This window comes from Macrobrachium rosenbergii, unplaced genomic scaffold (genome assembly GCF_040412425.1).
Source record: "Macrobrachium rosenbergii isolate ZJJX-2024 unplaced genomic scaffold, ASM4041242v1 13905, whole genome shotgun sequence".
Lineage (NCBI taxonomy): Eukaryota > Metazoa > Arthropoda > Malacostraca > Decapoda > Palaemonidae > Macrobrachium > Macrobrachium rosenbergii.
The window spans coordinates 476767-494291 of NW_027100724.1; the positions used below are offsets into that span (position 1 = coordinate 476767).

At 34.9% G+C, this 17525-nt stretch overlaps 1 protein-coding gene across 2 annotated transcripts; it reads left to right on the forward strand.

Moving 5' to 3' along the window:
• Window positions 1-479: 479 nt before the first annotated feature.
• LOC136837987 (protein fem-1 homolog A-like) lies at window positions 480-2570 on the forward strand. Of its 2 annotated transcripts, none has more exons than XM_067102851.1 (2): window positions 480-633; window positions 872-2570. In XM_067102851.1, the coding sequence occupies exon 2, from the start codon at window positions 1303-1305 to the stop codon at window positions 2245-2247; it is 945 nt and encodes a 314-aa protein (XP_066958952.1). In that variant the 5' UTR covers window positions 480-633; window positions 872-1302; the 3' UTR covers window positions 2248-2570. The 2 variants fall into 2 exon arrangements, with proteins under 2 accessions (XP_066958952.1, XP_066958953.1); XM_067102852.1 differs by having other exon boundaries at window positions 893-2570.
• Window positions 2571-17525: the final 14955 nt, after the last annotated feature.

Genomic DNA, 17525 nt, shown 5'->3' on the forward strand with positions numbered 1-17525 from the left:
TTATATTTTTTATTTGATGATCCTTCGTACAGCAGCTGCTCTGTATTTAATTAATTGTTGTTCATTCATTTTATTTATTTATTTTTTAATTGTTCTTATTTATTTGATGCCACGTTTAATACCGTGCCATTAGTTTAGTTAACAATGATTTATTTAATTAATTAACTGACTTACTGATTTATTGATTGATTCGTTCATTTATTTATCCGCTTATTCATTTATTTATCTATTTAATCATTTACTCATTCATTGATTTTGTTAGTTTGTTATTAACATATTTATTTATTTATTCGCTTATTTGTTTGTTTGTTAATCATTAACTTATTTATTTTTGCTTTTATTTGTTTATTTGTTTCTTTGTTTATTTACTTATTTATGTATGTTGTTATTTATTCATCTGTTATTCGAGACACTGGAGCTGCCGATCACCACGCGGACACCTGTCTGATGCTCGCTTCTTGCAACGGTCATCTGGAGACTGTGAAGTACGGTACCTTTTATATATTGGAGCTGAAGTGAAGAGCAAAAATATATACGGGAAAGGCGCTTTGCATGGATGTACAGAATCAGGATATCTGGAAATAATGAAGGCATTGCTGGAACACAATGCTCGTTTCGATACTGATTATTCTGGTAAGTTGGATGGAAATACTTATGTTCAACTGGATTCTTTTGATGGTCTGCGCTCAATACAAATTTCCAATGCATAGCAGCAGAAATTAACTTTTAGAATATGAGTCCACGTCATTTTGTTTAAAAAATGAAACGTACCCTTGCACAAAATCTTAGTTCCAAATGCAATGCCATTAAAATGAATTCAAGTCAGTCACTTTCTTCTGGAGTGATTTATCGATTGTCTTCTCCTTTCCAGGAACAACACCCTGAACGGCAGCGAGCTCTTGTGGTCATGCAAATATCGTCGAATATCTCGTTTCCAGAACAGATCTATCCATGATGGAGAAAATCGAAGCACTGGAGCTTCTTGGAGCCACAGTTTTAGACAAAATGAAAGATGCAGTCGGTGCTGTCGAGCACTGGAAATCAGCCCCGAGTTTGAGGTGGGTTTCAATGAAAAGTCCAAATGATTTTTTTTTTTTTTTTGAGCTGATTAACAATTTTTACTTTTGTGTATTGGAAAACCGTTTAAATTCACTCGAATATTGTTTATATATTTAAATTATGATGTGTAATTGGCTTGATATTTGTTTTCTTATTCTTAATCACGTATCCCTGAAAAGAGGAATAATGTGGTTATCCTAATCTCTTTTGCAATGCATTTTCAGGTGCGTCGACGGAGCGCTGATGTACCCAAAACCTGACCATCATCTTCCATGCCCTTTGTTTGACGAATTCAGTGAATTCACGATCTTGCAACAGCTGGAGGCTATAGAAAACAGCAACAATGCAGTACACGTACAGTCCCTGCTTGTGAAAGAAAGGATCTTAGGGCCTGATGATCCTGAAACAATGAGAAGTATCCGGTCGACAGGACTTGATTATGCAAGAAGTGGCGCTTTTAAATGGTACATCAACTTATGGGTCCACGCCATCAGTATGCAACAGCTTCACCTCAAGCCACTAGACCAGAACAGACTGTTTCACCTGCAGTCATTCGTTAGTTTATTTGCAATTTTGACTAACAGTGACCACAAACGCAAAGGGAATTGGGTGCCTGTGATCTACTTTGAAGATTTAATGTGCGTTTTCGAATTATGCACTGGAGAGATGGGAGTGATTATTTATAGGCTGAATGAAGCAGACACTTGTGAAAGAAAGAAGCACGATTCCCACCTCGACCAGATTGCTGCTATAGTAATGCATTTGTTAGCATCATTAACGCGGTTACAGACTGATTTCTCGCCCAGTCAGTGGTACACAGTGAAAATGGCAGTGAGTAGGTTGGTGGATATGGATCCAAGGGCCTCCACAGGTTCGACTCTGCTCCATCTGGCATGTTCCATGACAATCTCTGCCTCACTCAGGACAGAAATCACAGACCTCCTGGAAACTGGGTCAGATCCTTGTGTCGGAGACCATGCGGCTAACACACCCCTGCACACGCTTGCCTTAAATGAGGAGTTTTCAGAGCACACAGTAGATGCTCTTCTGTCTGCTGGAGCTAAATTGGACGATGGAAATAACCAAGGTGAAACTTTTGGATCATTAATGGCTTCCCGGGGACAGCCACTTGGTCAAACAGTAGATACTGTAAGTAAGTCATACCTCTGTGCAATGCCTGGCTGCTGAATGAATTTTGAAACAATTTTTACAGGGGTATCTTACATCCCAGACTTTGTTAATTGTTGACATTTACTGGTTTAGTGGACAATTTGTTCAGTGGATACGTCAGATTCATGATTGATATAAACTGTACGTCTTATAATGATGTAATTAATTTCCGTATTTCATGTTAGATTTTTATTGTACATACTGTATATTCGCTGTATATATTGCTTTTATATTTATTTCTCTGTATAGTCGTTCACTAATTGAATAGGTCATGTAGATCTTACGGGTTTTGTTAATCTACGACGATGAAAAAACAAGATATCAGTTTTACAAGTGCTTTGTAATGCCTTTATTTCCTGAATTACTTATGGAAATATAATTATGCCTTTGAAAAAGTTACGATGTTCTTTTTACCTCCAAGTAACCGTCTTCTGAAAATTCACAAGATTTGAATACCTTGTTTTCTATTGTATATATTATACACTTCATTATTTCTTTCTATTTTTCCACTTCTCTGTTTATCTATGCTTTTTCATCGTACTATTTCTCTCAGCGCGGCTTCTGCAGGCAAACTGTACCAGAGCCCTTCCTTTCTAACTAGCTAAATAAGCAGGGTAGTTGTCATAATAGGATCAATTGTTCAGCAAAACAAAGCACATCTTATGAAGCTTTGTTTCAGCATATTTCTGTATGATTGACCCAATGGAACCATCGTCTTGGTCATATTTTGTTGTGAAAGCCGCCTAACGGTAAATACGAATGAAAGAAATTCATAGATATTTCACCATTTTTAGGATTTTAGTACAAAAACTCCAGCATAAGGAAATATTTTGCAAGTTAGTCTTAAAGATTATAATATCCGGAAATATTTTCAGCCTTTATTTTGGTGAAACATATCACACAGAAATTTTATTCATACGTTCTTATATTTGATGAATTGACTATGAAATTCGATATTCCTGATTTTATCGGTGAAAAAGACTGAGTTAACTAATGCACAATGGAGAGAACATCTTCAATTAAACGCCTAATAAAAACGAGAACGTATATTTAGGGTTCTCAGAGAAATGGCAAGAAATTTCTTATTGACACTAATTTCCGTTTTGTTTCATATCTACGTAATTTTTATCAGAGTAATTAATATACTCTGAGACGGTGATAGAGTTAAAGGTGTCCTTTCTGTTAAATTTGATAGAACTCTGCCTTTTTCTAAGCAAAGACGAATGATTTTAACTGTTCGATTTTTGTTAAGTGCCTTCCTTCCAATTCCAGGTTAGATTTCTTTCCTGTTGTAAATAGCCGATTGCGTCGTATTTAATTTTCTGCGTCAAACAGAATAAATTTCTCAAATGCAACGAAAAATATAATGGTTGGGCAGACGTACCATACATGTCATACTGTTGACTTCTGAGGTAAATAGTACAAAAGGCAGGGTTTACGCCATGACAAAAAGGAAATGATAATTGAAATCATTCTATAGGGAATTTTTTCCTTGAAATTAAGTTTCCAATAAATTTAACTCCCGTTGTGAAGTTCGCAACTCCACCAAACAACAGATTTGCTGACATCCCTAACCCGTTGTTTTGAAATGTGGTATCTGCGTTACTTTTAGTAAACATGACTATTCTTCAGGCCACATATGCTTAGCTCAATCCATGTAAGACATCAATTATTTTTCATAACAACTCTGAATGTTATTTGATACTTATTTGGGAAAAGATAAAGACAAAAGACTAATTCCGTTTAGGTATGACGTATATACCTTACTTTGCAAATAAAAAAAATCTAGATAAGATCACTTTACTGAGAAAAAATATTATTTAAAAAAATCTATGATAATTTCACAACTGAATTTCATTCTTCTCTTCCCATTTCTAAATCTAATCCCATCTCTCTCTCTCTCTCTCTCTCTCTCTCTCTCTGTCTCTGTCTCTCTCTCTCTCTCTCTTCTCTCTCTCTCTCTCAAATGAAAAAATGATTGTCAATTTCATGTTAATCATAAAATAATGAATTGATGCTATCGACAAGTCCAATAAGTGCTGGTAACTCGCATGGGTCAACTGATACCCAGGATGCCCAGAGTAATGTCTGGTTGGTATGGTTAAGATAAAGATGGCTTCATGTCTGTCTGCAAGTTAATTGTCGAGACCTGATCCACTTTTGATAAAGGTTGTGGACAGACAAAAGAAAAACAATGCTTCTAATAATAATATTGAGCGAGACCCGGAGTAAGTGGTTCAGGTGATGTCTGTGACTGACCGTCATGTATTAGCGAAAGTACTTGGCAATGACTGCCGCCCTTAGCTATTAATCCTGTTGTTAAAAAATACTCATAGTAGCAGTAATCAATATATGACTGTTTTATATTGTTCTCTGATGATAGATATGGTGATGTTACGGGAAATGAAATAGTTATCAAATCAAACAAGAAGGAAATCATTATTGTCTGAGTAACGACAGGTGTCACCGTTCTACACCGTTACTAAGCTGTGTGCTCTCGGTACCGATATGGTATTCGGTAGCGAGAGAAGGCGGGAAAAAACGGGACCCACTGACTTAGACTGATATAGTTGATTTGAAATGCCTAGCCATATTCTGACTAAACAGTATTTACGATTCCGCGAGTACTGAGATATGAACTTGAATTTCTATTTCCTGTAACATGATCCAAAATCAAATAAACCTATTCATTTTACCTGCGACTGTGAGTTTGACCCAGGTGTGGCCCAATCGTCGACATCAGATCAGTGAATCATTTGTAATACTCATTTCTGGCTGCTGTCTCATCGAATCCTGGGAATAAAACAAAAGATGTGTACATACTGTAAAAATACACACACACGCACACACATATATACATATAATTATGTATGTATGTATATGTATATATGTGTGTGTGTATCTACACACACACACACACACAAAGTTAAATTCCACGAAGGAAACGGAAACACTGGAGTGCTGCGAGGCCTTTCAACACTACGTCCTTTACTTAGTAGACTGAAGGAATATAAAAGTAAGTTTACAAAGATAGCTCATATAAATGACAGATGGGGATTATAAAGGAAACATATGTACCTGGAATCCAACGCAATTGAAGACTTAGTAGAACTGTCATAACAGGGTTAAATATTTAAGAGGTTTTACAAAGGATTAGGATCAACCGTTCAGAAGCAGGGACAGGACAATTAAAAGATTATACAGGTTCGTGACTGACCACCTAAAAAATTTTAGTACAACAAAATAATTATCTTTTTTGTAAACAATAATAACTTTTTGCAAGATGAACATTTTTACAAATAAAAAATTATATTAAACATACGGATACACAGAAAATATATATCAAGTAACTAACTTGTAATTAAGTCAGTGCTTTTATCTTTTAGGTCATTCTTGAACATTTTTCTAATACAGGGGTCCAAATAATACATGCCAGGGCTAAGATTAAAATTATAACTGGAAGTAAGCTGGATAATAACGGACTCCAATAGATTTCTTGAAGAGAAAGCTTTCGATCTGGCAATCACTGAACTTTCAGTCCAATTTATCCTGTGAGAGTTTTCACTTAAATGATTGAATATAGCATTGGATGCTTGTCCAGTTTTGACTGAAAACTTAAGTTGCTTAATACGTACATCTAAATCTTTGTTAGATTGGCCAATATAAAATGAGGGGCAATCCAAACATGGAATTTTATATATTATGTTGTTGTTTTCTTTAGGGCTATATTTTATTAACATTCTTTTGAGTGTGTTATTATAAGAAAAAACGAGGTTTACATTAAAAGGTTTTAACAATGAGTTTATGTTTTCAAAACCACTAAAATAAGGCAAGCTAAGAATGTTCTTAGGGGTTTCTTTCTTCATGTTACTTTCACTATAAAACTTTTCGTGGGCTTTGTTATAACAAATATCTAGTATATGTGAAGGATAACATAAATCTGTCCCTATTTTTCTTATGCATTCAATTTCTTTATCCAAGTACTGGGGACTGACAATGTGCAAGGCTCGTAAAAACATAGAGGAAAAAATTGATATTTTGATGTTGAGGTGATGGACTGAATAAAAATGGACATAAGTTAAGTTGTTGGTTGGTTTCCTATAAATACTGAATTTACATTGAAATGGTTCTCTATGTATTAAAACATCTAAGAAAGGGAGACAATTGTCTTTTTCTAATTCTAACGTAAACTTAATGGATGGTACCTGGTTATTCAAATTACAGAGTAAATCATTTACATCAATACCAGCAGGCAAAACAGCTAAAATATCGTCAACATACCTATACCACTTTAAAGGAGTATAAATGATATTAGGTATATATCGTTTTTCAAAGAATTCCATATACAAGTTTGAGAGGAGTGGGGATAAAGGGTTGGCCATTGCCTTACCAAATATTTGTTGGTAAAATGCACCATTGAATATATACTTACAATCACAAATGCACAACCTAGTGAGAGAAATTATATGACTTACAGGTAGAGGTAATTCGTGATGGATTAATTCATTATTAAGATACTCTAAAATAGAATCTATAGGGACTTTAGTAAAAGAGAACAAACATCAAAACTAACGAATCTATCAGTGGGACAAAAAGTGATTTTGTTTAATTTATCAACTAATTCTAGACAATTATATACGTGAGAATCTGAGATAGTTCCAAGTAACGGAGACAAGAGCTGTTGAAAAATAACACTAAGTTATTTTTTTGTTTTCTGTTTCTTTTTTTATAATATGGTAATTTGGTAAGTTTGTAAATGATTGTTTTAATTTTAACTTGCATTTTAAGTATTTAAATATTTTTTGTTTACATAAAATGATGACAATTCCTTAATAACCTGTTAAAAATTAAGATGGTTTGGGTCGTTGAAGAGATTTGCTGCTCGTTATACATTTCTTACAGAAAGGAGAAGTGGACGACTTTTAATGAAAATGAATGTAGTTCTTAGCCATCTTCACCAGTGACAACATTGGATTTACTTACCTCTTTATCGTCATGGTGAAAAAATAAGTGATTGGTACCATGGATCCGCATCTTACGTTGCCTTCTGCTTGGAAGCCTTATCAAGAGCCAGCACAGCAATTGTGATTTATTGCATTTACAAACAGCATACACGGACAGTATGGGTTGTGAGGTACGTCATCATTTTTAAAGGTCATTTAAATTTTATGATTTATAATCCATAGTTCATTTAATAATGAAAGTCCCTTGCTTTGCTTTTTAGCCCCCACAAATAAATATACCCTTGGATAATATTTATATCATTTACAATTTTTATGGGATTGCCATATTATAATTTCCCAGTCATAGTTAAGAGATTCATTTATCTGCAGTTACTTTGTGCTGGTTAGATAATTTAAGTGTTGTATCATATTTTGGTATTTTCTCATTTTGCCACTTTTATGTTAATTAGTCGTTTATTTACATTCGTTGTTTTTTTTTTTACTTAGGTGGTTATTCGTTCGGCCTTACTGTAATTTTGGCTTGTTTTATACAAGTAATATACTTAACACGCAAAGTGGACCATTGCCTTTAGGTAATTATTACTTTGGTAGTGTTAAGTGAAATCCATTATTGATACAATACATATATTTGAATGGCATTCCTGTGTTTAAATAATTTATTAGTGATTTCGATAGTTTAAATTACCATTTGAAGTGTAACTGATATTTGGTATTTTATATTTATCTAGGGTTCTTGAAAATGGTAATTGGAAGTTGGAGATGCTTGACCATCGCTTTGACCTCCATTTAAGGCGATCATCTTCGACAGCAGCAACAACAGCATTGGTTTTCATTTGAGCAGCAATACATGAAACCATTTTATTATATCTTATTCAATTTCTTAGTTGTTCTTTAATTAAAGTTTTTAAAGTTCATAATTTTATGAAGGTTTCATTAAAATAAGAAAATTGCTCTTTGTATTAATTTTCCAATTACGTAGTAAATTTTTCGAGATGGCGCCCAACGTGGGGCCTAAGTAAGGTGCTGTTTTTGCTGTCTGGTTAGCTTCCGGGTTGGGGTTTCGTTTGTTTGTGGGTCCATGGTCTATCCTTTAAATTTTATTGAAATGAGTGTAGAATTAAAGACTCGTAAATATATTCGTGGCCAAGTAACGCGGTTGTTTAATGAACATGATAAATTCACGAGTATGAATAAAACTGAGTGCAAGGCTGTTCAAATTAAACTGGTTTCGTACAGTGATCAGTTGAACAGTCTTAATACTGTAATCCAGAAGTCTTTGTATGGAGACGGGAAAAATGACGAGGAGTTCTTATTAGAATTGCAGTCTTGTGATGATTACTCAGATAAATTAAATACCTGTTTTGCTGTTTTGCAATTGATGGATTCTAAGCCTGAGGCCAAGGATTCTGAGACCGCAAGAAGTCTCTTGAAGAGTCCTGTAGTTCCACTTCCGGTTTACACTAGCACCGAAAGTGAAAATGTTGAAAAATTTCTTGTTGAATTTGAATCGGCTATTGCCACATATTCTTACACTGAGAGGGATAAACTATTACTTCTCAGGCAACAGGTATCAGGCAGAGCCTCAATTTTGCTCGAGAATCTTGAAATTTCAAAGCAGACTTATACTGATGCTAAGAAATTGCTTAAAGAAGCACTGGCTTCTCGTTCACTGCAGAAATTCAATGTAATTAAGCAATTAAGTGAAATAAAGCTTGAGTACGGTACTGATCCTTTTTCCTATATTGGAAAAATTACTAATGTAACTGAAACTTTTTCTACATTGAAATCAAAGTAGATGATATTTTGCAGTATTTCATCTGGCAAGGCATGAATGAGTCCTTTAAAGCTCAGCTGGTAAATGTGACTAATCATGTACGTCCATCACTTGAGGAGATAAAGGAAAAATTCTTTGAAGCATCTGAACGTTATATGGACGTCACAAGAAAGTTTAATGAAAGGGGGAGACAAGGAGGAAAATCTTCTACATCACTTGCAGTTAATGTTAAATATGAGGATAATGAAACTAACAGAATTAGTACTGCTGACGCCGCTTCTCCGAGGAAAAGGTGCACTCTTTGCCAGGAAAACCATGCAACACATAAGTGTATAAAATATAAAGAACCAGAACATAAGCTGAGACGCTTAGAAGAACTTAATGGTTGCAAGAAATGTGCTAACATTGGACATACCACTGACAAATGCAAGTTTAAATTCTTTAAGAAATGCTATTTTTGTAAGGGTTGGCACTTTTTCATTTTTGTGTGATCATCAAGGTGAAAAATCTCATGATGAAAAACTACAGGTGAATGGGAGAGGTGGCAAGGAAGTAAAAGCAGGTAAAATCAAAACACAGGGAAACCTCGAGTGATGTGATGATTATAACTAAGGCTTTGCATACCTCTGATGGCGCCTCTGTTTTGCCAACTTTACCTGTGAAATGTTGAATGGAGCCCTTGTTCGAGGTTTAAAGGACTGTGGCTGTCAGACCAGTTTTGTAACTGAAAAACTTGCATGTGATAATAAGTTGAAAGTGTTAGAAGATAATGTCTCTTTAACAGTCAATGGTTTTAATTCAAGTAAGAAGTATAAATCCAAGATAGTTGAATTAAAGTGCAACTTTGATGATAAGGCTTGTGTAATACATGCATTGTGTGTGCCAAGCATAGATATAAATTTGTCATTGCCAGGAATTTCAGAAGTGGCCAGGCCTTTGCCAAAAAGGCTTCAAATTAGCTGATAAATATTTGACTGATGGTAGTGATAAAATAAAGGACTTTGACTTGATACTTGGTGCAAATGACGCCCATTGTTTATTGGATTTTTCTGTACAATTTGGCAATGATCACCCATCTGTTTATTTGGGATCATCGGCAGGAGTGATGTTAATGGGTAATGTCAAGATTATGCAACAGAATCTACCTTATCTTTCAAAGGATTTTTCTTGTTCTCGGTGTTCAGAGCATTCATGCTCTGTTGCCGATTATGAGGAAACATGTGAGTTAAATGGAAACAAATCCCCTGTATTTAATGGCATAGATGAATGCTGCAAGTATATTGGATTTGGTAGTTCAATGGGTGAGCCAAGTGGCTTAAGTTTGGAATGCGATGTGGAGGTTCAAGCTAACTTCGCTATTCTAAATGAAAAAGGTATGATTGAAGAATCAGAGCTGAGACGTGCAACTGATGAGATGCTGCTGTCTGTGTATGAGAAATCTATTTGTGAACCAGAAAATGAAGATGGAAACTTGATGCCAGATTGTAATAGAAATTTGATTAAGTTTACCCTTGATAACGCAAGGAGAAACGAGGAAGGAAGGCTAGATATGCCTCTTCTATGGAATGAAAAGAGCTGTCATTTACTTGGACGGAATTTCGACCTTGCAAAGGCAGTATTGAGATCCAACACGAGAAAATTACAAAGGAACAAGGCAAATTTGGAACTTATGAATGAAAATTTTAAAGAACAAGAGGATCGATGGAACGGGTTTATAAACAAGTCACATGGCTTTGATAAGAAGGACCTCCGCTCTAAGGCTTTGATTCAAATCATCTCTAGGGATCAACAAATAAATTTTCCAGATGTTATTGACTATTTAAGTAGCAACTCTAAAACCAAGATGGCTATGCCTAATTTGATATCACAGTTGAATTTGTATCCAGACACTCATAATTTAATAAGAGTGAATTGTAAATTTAATGAGAAGCGCAGTGTAACCAACCAAACTTATCCTATTCTTTTTATCAAGAGAGAGTACTCTAACAAAACTTATTATATTGATGAACATTTGCTTTTGAAACATGCTGGTTGCTATGCCCTTTGACAGAATTACGCAGGAAGTTCTGGATACCAAAATTCTTCTCTACAGTTAAGAGGATTCTGAAGGAATGTGTTGTATGCCGGAGATATAACCAAAGACCTGTCAAACTTAATCAATCAGCCTATAGGGAATTTAGATTGAGTCCATCTGATAAACCTTTTGGTAATGTATATCTTGATTATTGTGGTCCATTTTATGTGAGACAAGGGAAAGATAAAGTCAAGATTTGGATCCTTGTTATTTCATGCATGTTCACACGAGCAGTTAATCTTAAGATCTGTATGGATATGACAGTTGAAGAATTTTTGCGTGCTTTGTCACTGCATTCTTTTGAATATGGAGTTCCTCAGTTTATAGTAAGTGATTTGGGTACGCAACAGTAGCAGGAGCCAATATTGTTCAGGATTTCTGAAGGATGCTGAGACTGTTCAGTATTTAACTGATAATAATGTTGAGAAAGTCCATTTTCAGCAGTACTATAAGGGTTGCAGTCAGCTTGGAGGATTGGTTGAGAGCGTAGTCAAAATGACCAAGCATATGATACAGAAGTCAATCAGAAATAATGGCATTGAATTTAGGGATTTTGAATATCTTGTTTGTCATGCTGTACATTTGATCAATAGAAGGCCTATTGCATTCAAGGAAGCATTAAGAGATTGTTCTAATAATGTACCAACCCTATAACGCCAGAGGAACTTATTCATGGATATTCATTGGTCTCATTGAATATTATTCCTGCATTACAAGCTGACCCTGATACTGATGAGGATTTTCAGGTTGATTTTGATGCTGTACATAAAATTAAAACATCTTATGAGAAGCTGAAACATGTTAGAACTAACTTGCTGGAAATCTGTCATCGGGAATTCATGAACACTTTAATTAAAACAAGCTACTGATAAGAAGGATAGATATGCTCCTGTAAACCATAAACAAATCAGTATCGGCGATATTGTGCTGATTAAGGATGATGGATATAAACCTGTTAATTATCCTATGGGAATTGTCAAAGAAGTTTTCAAGAATATCAACGGAGAGGTAACTGCTGCAAAAGTTCTGAAGGGTAAAACCAATGAAATAACTAAAAGGCATATTACTTTTTAATACCACTTTGAGGAAGAAGTCTGATAAGGATGCTGTAGCATCAGATGATGATGATGAGGATGCTGTAGCATCGAAAGAAGAGACTCCAGGCATGGACGTTTCTAGAAAACGTCCACTGAGAAAAGCTGCTGAGATATCACGGCAAAAATTCAAAAGCATTCTAAACGATGATATTTCAGACTAAATATATTTTTTTTCTTTATTTGATCAAATTTACATAATCCTTATGTAAAATTTGATTTCTTCCCCGGGAGTGTTGAAAAATAACACTAAGTTATTTTTTTGTTTTCTGTTTCTTTTTTATAATATGGTAATTTGGTAAGTTTGTAAATGATTGTTTTAATTTTTAACTTGCATTTTAAGTATTTAAATATTTTTTGTTTACATAAAATGATGACAATTCCTTAATAACCTGTTAAAAATTAAGATGGTTTGGGTCGTTGAAGAGATTTGCTGCTCGTTATACATTTCTTACAGAAAGGAGAAGTGGACGACTTTAATGAAAATGAATGTAGTTCTTAGCCATCTTCACCAGTGACAACATTGGATTTACTTACCTCTTTATCGTCATGGTGAAAAAATAAGTGATTGGTACCATGGATCCGCATCTTACGTTGCCTTCTGCTTGGAAGCCTTATCAAGAGCCAGCACAGCAATTGTGATTTATTGCATTTACAAACAGCATACACGGACAGTATGGGTTGTGAGGTACGTCATCATTTTTAAAGGTCATTTAAATTTTATGATTTATAATCCATAGTTCATTTAATAATGAAAGTCCCTTGCTTTGCTTTTTAGCCCCACAAATAAATATACCCTTGGATAATATTTATATCATTTACAATTTTTATGGGATTGCCATATTATAATTTCCCAGTCATAGTTAAGAGATTCATTTATCTGCAGTTACTTTGTGCTGGTTAGATAATTTAAGTGTTGTATCATATTTTGGTATTTTCTCATTTTGCCACTTTTATGTTAATTAGTCGTTTATTTACATTCGTTGTTTTTTTACTTAGGTGGTTATTCGTTCGGCCTTACTGTAATTTTGGCTTGTTTTATACAAGTAATATACTTAACACGCAAAGTGGACCATTGCCTTTAGGTAATTATTACTTTGGTAGTGTTAAGTGAAATCCATTATTGATACAATACATATATTTGAATGGCATTCCTGTGTTTAAATAATTTATTAGTGATTTCGATAGTTTAAATTACCATTTGAAGTGTAACTGATATTTGGTATTTTATATTTATCTAGGGGTTCTGAAAATGGTAATTGGAAGTTGAGATGCTTGACCATCGCTTTGACCTCCATTTAAGGCGATCATCTTCGACAGCAGCAACAACAGCATTGGTTTTCATTTGAGCAGCAATACATGAAACCATTTTATTATATCTTATTCAATTTCTTAGTTGTTCTTTAATTAAAGTTTTAAAGTTCATAATTTTATGAAGGTTTCATTAAAATAAGAAAATTGCTCTTTGTATTAATTTTCCAATTACGTAGTAAATTTTTCGAGATGGCGCCCAACGTGGGGCCTAAGTAAGGTGCTGTTTTGCTGTCTGGTTAGCTTCCGGGTTGGGGTTTCGTTTGTTTGTGGGTCCATGGTCTATCCTTTAAATTTTATTGAAATGAGTGTAGAATTAAAGACTCGTAAATATATTCGTGGCCAAGTAACGCGGTTGTTTAATGAACATGATAAATTCACGAGTATGAATAAAACTGAGTGCAAGGCTGTTCAAATTAAACTGGTTTCGTACAGTGATCAGTTGAACAGTCTTAATACTGTAATCCAGAAGTCTTTGTATGGAGACGGGAAAATGACGAGGAGTTCTTATTAGAATTGCAGTCTTGTGATGATTACTCAGATAAATTAAATACCTGTTTTGCTGTTTTGCAATTGATGGATTCTAAGCCTGAGGCCAAGGATTCTGAGACCGCAAGAAGTCTCTGAAGAGTCCTGTAGTTCCACTTCCGGTTTACACTAGCACCGAAAGTGAAAATGTTGAAAAATTTCTTGTTGAATTTGAATCGGCTATTGCCACATATTCTTACACTGAGAGGGATAAACTATTACTTCTCAGGCAACAGGTATCAGGCAGAGCCTCAATTTTGCTCGAGAATCTTGAAATTTCAAAGCAGACTTATACTGATGCTAAGAAATTGCTTAAAGAAGCACTGGCTTCTCGTTCACTGCAGAAATTCAATGTAATTAAGCAATTATGAAATAAAGCTTGAGTACGGTACTGATCCTTTTTCCTATATTGGAAAAAATTACTAATGTAACTGAAACTTTTCTACATTGGAAATCAAAGTAGATGATATTTTGCAGTATTTCATCTGGCAAGGCATGAATGAGTCCTTTAAAGCTCAGCTGGTAAATGTGACTAATCATGTACGTCCATCACTTGAGGAGATAAAGGAAAAATTCTTTGAAGCATCTGAACGTTATATGGACGTCACAAGAAAGTTTAATGAAAGGGGGAGACAAGGAGGAAAAAAATCTTCACATCACTTGCAGTTAATGTTAAATATGAGGATAATGAAACTAACAGAATTAGTATCGCTGACGCCGCTTGAGGAAAAGGTGCACTCTTTGCCAGGAAAAACCATGCAACACATAAGTGTATAAAATATAAAGAACAGAACATAAGCTGAGACGCTTAGAAGAACTTAATGGTTGCAAGAAATGTGCTAACATTGACATACCACTGACAAATGCAAGTTTAAATTCTTTAAGAAATGCTATTTTTGTAAGGGTTGGCACTTTTCATTTTTGTGATCATCAAGGTGAAAAATCATGATGAAAAAACTACAGGTGAATGGGAGGTGGCACAGGAAGTAAAGCAGGTAAATCAAAACACAGGAAACCTCGAGTGATGTGATGATTATAACTAAGGCTTTGCATACCTCTGATGGCGCTCTGTTTTGCCAAACTTTTACCTGTGAAATGTTGAATGGAGCCCTTGTTCGGAGGTTTAAAGGACTGTGGCTGTCAGACCAGTTTTGTAACTGAAAACTTGCATGTGATAATAAGTTGAAAGTGTTAGAAGATAATGTCTCTTTAACAGTCAATGGTTTTAATTCAAGTAAGAAGTATAAATCCAAGATAGTTGAATTAAAGTGCAACTTTGATGATAAGGCTTGTGTAATACATGCATTGTGTGTGCCAAGCATAGATATAAATTTGTCATTGCCAGGAATTTCAGAAGTGGCCAGGGCCTTTGCAAAAAGGCTTCAAATTAGCTGATAAATATTTGACTGATGGTAGTGATAAATAAAGGACTTGACTTGATACTTGGTGCAAAATGACGCCCATTGTTTATTGGATTTTTCTGTACAATTTGGCAAATGATCACCCATCTGTTTATTTGGGATCATCGGCAGGAGTGATATTAATGGGTAATGTCAAGATTATGCAAGTCAGAATCTACCTTATCTTTCAAAGGATTTTTCTTGTTCTCGGTGTTCAGAGCATTCATGCTCTGTTGCTGATTATGAGGAAACATGTGAGTTAAATGGAAACAAATCCACTGTATTTAATGGCATAGATGAATGCTGCAAGTATATTGGATTTGGTAGTTCAATGGGTGAGCCATGGCTTAAGTTTGGAATGCGATGTGGAGGTTCAAGCTAACTAAATTCTAAAATGAAAAAGGTATGATTGAAGAATCAGAGCTGAGACGTGCAACTGATGAGATGCTGTCTGTGTATGAGAATCTATTTGTGAACCAGAAAATGAAGATGGAAACTTGATGCCAGATTGTAATAGAAATTTGATTAAAATTTGCTTTACCTGATAACGCAAGGAGAAACGAGGAAGGAAGGCTAGAGATGCCTCTTCTAATCTATGGAATGAAAAGAGCTGTCATTTACTTGACGGAATTTCGACCTTGCAAAGGCAGTATTGAGATCCAACACGAGAAAATTACAAAGGAACAAGGCAAATTTGGAACTTATGAATGAAAATTTTAAAGAACAAGAGGATCGATGGAACGGGTTTATAAACAAAGTCACATGGCTTTGATAAGAAGGACCTCCCGCTCTAAGGTTTGACTCAAATCGTCTCTAGGGATCAACAAATAAATTTTCCAGATGTTATTGACTATTTAAGTAGCAACTCTAAAACTAAGATGGCTATGCCTAATTTGATATCACAGTTGAATTTGTATCCAGACACTCATAATTTAATAAGAGGAATTGTAAATTTAATGAGAAGCGCAGTGTAACCAACCAAACTTATCCTATTCTTTTATCAAGAGAGTACTCTAACAAAACTTATTATATTGGATGAACATTTGCTTTTGAAACATGCTGGTTGCTATGCCCTTTGACAGAATTACGCAGGAAGTTCTGGATACCAAAATTTCTCTCTACAGTTAAGAGGATTCTGAAGGAATATGTTGTATGCCGGAGATATAACCAAAGACCTGTCAAACTTAATCAATCAGCCTATAGGGAATTTAGATTGAGTCCATCTGATAAACCTTTTGGTAATGTATATCTTGATTATTGTGGTCCATTTTATGTGAGACAAGGGAAAGATAAAGTCAAGATTTGATCCTTTGTTATTTCATGCATGTTCACACGAGCAGTTAATCTTAAGATCTGTATGGATATGACAGTTGAAGAATTTTTGCGTGCTTTGTCATTGCATTCTTTTGAATATGGAGTTCCTCAGTTTATAGTAAGTGATTTGGGTACGCAAATAGTAGCAGGAGCCAATATTGTTCAGGATTTCCTGAAGGATGCTGAGACTGTTCAGTATTTAACTGATAAGAATGTTGAGAAAGTCCATTTTCAGCAGTACTATAAGGGTTGCAGTCAGCTTGGAGGATTGGTTGAGAGCGTAGTCAAAATGACCACATATGATACAGAAGTCAATCAGAAATAATGTCATTGAATTTAGGATTTTGAATATCTTGTTTGTCATGCCGTACATTTGATCAATAGAAGGCCCATTGCATTCAAAGGAAGCATTAAGAGATTGTTCTAATAATGTACCAACCCTATAACGCCAGAGGAACTTATTCATGGATATTCATTGGTCTCATTGAATATTATTCCTGCATTACAAGCTGACCCTGATACTGATGAGGATTTTCAGGTTGAATTTGATGCTGTACATAAAATTAAAACATCTTATGAGAAGCTGAAACATGTTAGAACTAACTTGCTGGAAATCTGTCATCGGGAATTCATGAACACTTTAATTAAACAAGCTACTGATAAGAAGGATAGATATGCTCCTGTAAACCATAAACAAATCAGTATCGGCGATATTGTGCTGATTAAGGATGATGGATATAAACCTGTTAATTATCCTATGGGAATTGTCAAAAGAAGTTTTCAAGAATATCAACGGAGAGGTAACTGCTGCAAAGTTCTGAAGGGTAAAACCAATGA